The 4,207-nt window shown below is 39.4% G+C and overlaps 1 protein-coding gene across 1 annotated transcript in view; it reads right to left on the reverse strand.

The window, feature by feature from the left end:
• The window catches only part of Gfrl (Glial cell line-derived neurotrophic family receptor-like), a 58,186-nt gene extending 56,942 nt beyond the window's left edge, over positions 1–1,244 (reverse strand). Inside the window, exons 1-2 of the mRNA XM_018506680.1 lie at positions 1,231–1,244; positions 283–801 (exon numbers count right to left, since the gene is read on the reverse strand). Coding sequence (XP_018362182.1) covers positions 283–801; positions 1,231–1,244 — 533 coding nt within the window. The remainder of the gene's footprint in view (positions 1–282; positions 802–1,230) is intronic.
• Between the last annotated feature and the right edge of the window lie 2,963 nt (positions 1,245–4,207).

Consider the following 4,207-nt stretch of genomic DNA (forward strand, 5'->3'; position numbering starts at 1 on the left):
TGCTGACGATGGTGCTGGTGCTGTTGGTGATGGTGCCGATGCTGGTGCGGGTGCGCGTCATGCTCGCTTTGGGGCTGCAGGTGCACTGTGCCGGAGGCGCGATCATGCTTGGACAACGAAGACGAAGAAGAAGAAGAAGAAGAAGAAGAAGAAGAAGAGGAGGAAGAAGAAGAAGAGGAGGAGAAGGAGGAAGAAGATCCATCCGTCGATCGATCCAGATGATTAACGCCTGGTCGCGAGGTCACCGAGCGATCCTCGAACCGATTCATGTCGGTTTCGTACCGGTCCGAATCGGTCCGAGGATCGTACGCCTCGACAACGAGGACGGCTGGCCTGCCGGGCAGCTCCGGCGCTTCCTGGTGATGATGTCGATCGCCGTGACGGTGATGGTGTTGGTAGCGGTCGCCGGGCTCTCGTATGTCGTACGTGCTGTCGGGGTCGTAGTACGGCGGGGTGCGCGCGGTCCCGGGGAACAGAAAATAGGGGTACATACTGGTCGGCGGCAACCAGATCTCCTGGTAGTTCTCCTGCTGTGGGTCGAACGGGTACAGGGCCGAATCCGTGCCCGACAGGTCTACGGAGGTGGAGGAGGGCAGGACCTCTGTAACACAGAAGCAGAGCCGCGGACGAGAACGGGGTGAGTGAGGGTGCGCGTTCGCCATCGGTACGCAACGTGCGAGGTCTGCGTGCTGTTGTTGTGGGGTTAAGTGTCGTGATGGTGATAGTAGTAATGGTATAGTGGTAGTTGCACAGTGCACGGGCATTGACGAAGGATCATCACGAAGAGGAAGCTCGACATCGCTGGGAAATAATATACCACTTACTAATTATTTGTCCAGGTAAATAAATCACATGGATATCGAATATTATCGGTGTTTCGAGATGCAAGGATAAAAGAGCATAATTGGATGCAACATTCCAATTTATTAATTTTCTGCGTTCAAATTAATAAATATCTTTTCGTTTATATAACAATTTTTTTAACGAATTAAACAATAGAAAAGGTACAAATTAAGTAGAAATTATAGCTAGGATTATGTATAAAAATAATTGTAAAATAATTAAAATATATTTAGATTTATCATTAAACAAATAAATATTAAATTAATATTACACGTTAAAATCGAGTATTTAATTCCGATCATTATCTAATAAATTAAAAATTTTTTTAACATCTTAACCTTTTTAGTGTTACACTTTCGTTTGTTAAGTACATGCATTTAAGTATACCCTCCTATGGTCATGTTCCAAATTTACTGCCAGCACTGAAAATGCTACAATTTACGTCACGTATACTAAAGATTTTCAGTACTGGCAGTCAATTTTGGAACACAGCCTATATAAGATGTTTGTTGAGAATTTATTATTTTCTTATATTTTAGTCTGCATTAAGTAAATTTCCTCTTAAACAAAAAGACTTTTTAAGTGCCAACTCTTCTCGATAATTCTAAAATTTTATCACAAAAAGAATAAATTACATTAAAAGTTTCATCACTTAGAATATATTACTCTGCTATATATTAGAAAATATCTCAATATTTTAATAGAAAAATTAATAAGAAATTCTATAGATAAGGCATGACAAAATTAAAATTTCTTTATTTTATCGTTCCACATTCGAAAACTGATGAAAATATGATATATCACATACATATATAAAGAATAAATTTAAGAAGAGCATAATAGTTTTCGTGTATATATATATGTGAACGTGTTAAAAGTTTTATTACTGCTTTTAATGTTTATTTAAAATTATTGATATAAAATTGATTTAAAATTATTTTTAACAAATGCAAATATAATAAAAATATCAAGATATTATTAAAGAAAAAATAATGTCATTCGTAATTTAATTGAAATCAAGATAAATTTAATCCTATTACTGTTAATTATACATGAGTCAGCTTGATAAAAAAATGCACTTTTCGTTTATATTCTTATACTGTCTCTTAATGTTTAATATTCTTAAATTAAATCTACAAAAGTTTATTTCACTAAGCACGTTTCCGCCATTACACTTTCTGTACTTAATTTTTAATATTATTGTTATTTTAATTCGCGTAATTAGTCAATCACAAGTTACTTTAAGCGCGTTATTAAAGAGCAGCAAATATCATTCCGAGTGTCCTCACGACGACGTTAGCGTTTTCTCGTTTGTCGAAAGTGATGGTGCGACGCGAAATAAAAAGTCGATAAGAAGACGAAGTTAAATGAACCGGCCCGTAATCGAAATCGACAGGCGATCTGGCGTCTCTTCTTGAGAGGATTTTCGGGCTCCTTCGAGAATACTGTGGCACTTGAAACTCCGTTCAGAGTAGAAAGATCCTCGTATTGAGCGTTACTGCACGCGAGAAATTATCCCGGAGCGACGCGCTGTTCGCCAAGCGTGATTTCGTTCTTAAGAGATTTTGGGATTCTCGAGGGAGGCCGCGGGACGCCGACTAAGAGAGTTAACCCTCGGTTCCGCATCGATCGTTTCGCATCGATCGTTTCGCATCGATTTTTTTTTGTAAATTTTGAAGAAAATAAAAACTCGAATATATTACACACACACTGTGTGAATTTTTTTCTCATTCTTCATTGTGTACTTTCTTTTAACTGTCGCGTTACATTCTTTATTCTATATAGTCGACATTTTTATTGCAAATTCGGTGAAAAAAAAGATTTGCAGTAAAAATAAGAAATGCACGAAAATATTATATGTATGTTTACAAATTGTTCTTTAAACATCTTACTGCTAGTAAGAAATAAATATATCGGAATTAAATATTCGCAAATTTATCATAACTTTTTAATAAAAGTATATTTAAATAATAAGAAAGTTTTATCAAATATTTCCCTAGATTTATATACTGAATACTTTTATTAGAACGCAGAAAATGGATTTAAAAAAAAATCAACAAATTTTATTTCTTCAATGAAATTTTTTATTGAACGTCAAATTCAAGCATCAACCAATAACCATCAACTTATTCCATTTATCTAAATGTTTAATTTGCTGTCGAAATAACTCTGATAACCATTCGACGTTTTCTGATAAATCGTTTGGCGACGTTGAGGAACGAAGGGGAGTATAGTGAGTCGAGTATAGAGAGTAGACAGAGTTGTAGTAGGCGTTACACACACTAACAAGCTACACACTTCAGAGAGAAAACAAGCCATAAGTTACAGGCATGCAGGTGCCGATTCGTCAATTCCTTAGTACGGATTCTCGACATGCAGAAATACGACATGCGGTGCACAATTCCTGGTGCGCCCCACCCCGCAGGATCGTTCGCGAGGCTCATCGCCGCCACCTTGAACTCGCGCTTCATCCGTCAAGCGTACGCGTTTCATATTTCACGGTGCGAGCAATCTCGACCGATCGCGACGTCGATTCGTCGCGCTGGATTTACGGCGACAAAGGAAAATTGCGGGTGTCGATGCGAGCGACCGAGTATTTTCCTATCAGACGTTCTATCGTGGATCAAACTGTACAAGGGATTGATAAGTCGATACGAACTTTGAGATTGATAAAATCGGAAAGGATTATAAAGTGACAAATGAAAAGATTATGAAAGACAATATGGAATTATAATAAGAGACGAATAAATACGATTTACGATATACATATAATCAAATCGTAAATTGTACTTTTGCGTACCCTGATAATTCGCGAAGGGGAGAAAATAATTATCCTTTTGCAATTGTAGGATGACCGTTAAAATAACAAAATCTGACTAAGAATTGAATGACCGCGAATATAACGTAGCGATATTCCCGCGAGAGTGCTTCGTCTAGATAGCGTTCTCCATCTCGTTAATCAGTTTCGCGTTTGTCGATGGAGCGCGAGCGAATGCGCGAAATATTTATGACGTGTATGTATACGCGGCGGAAATGTACGCAGGATCGCAGACGGATGAGGCAAGAGAGAGACACTCGGGGATAGTCTTCAAGGGCGGTGGCGAGAATATTGGTCTCGAAACGCGAATCCTCCAAGGGCGGAGCGCGTCCTCCTAGGGGGTGCCGAGGTGCGCTTTCTCGTGCAGACATTTCTCTCGTGCGTTCCGGGATTTCGAGAATCGATCCTCGCGCTTCCTCGGGCCTCCCTCCATTCGGAACGGACGTCTCTTCCTCTTATGGACCGGACCGGCGGAGGAGGAGGACCCTCCACGCCGAACCCCTTCAAGTACCGATCGAACTTTTCGAGACATTCGATTCGAGTATC

Source organism: Trachymyrmex cornetzi, unplaced genomic scaffold, assembly GCF_001594075.2.
Source record: "Trachymyrmex cornetzi isolate Tcor2-1 unplaced genomic scaffold, Tcor1.1 scaffold23, whole genome shotgun sequence".
Classification (NCBI taxonomy): domain Eukaryota; kingdom Metazoa; phylum Arthropoda; class Insecta; order Hymenoptera; family Formicidae; genus Trachymyrmex; species Trachymyrmex cornetzi.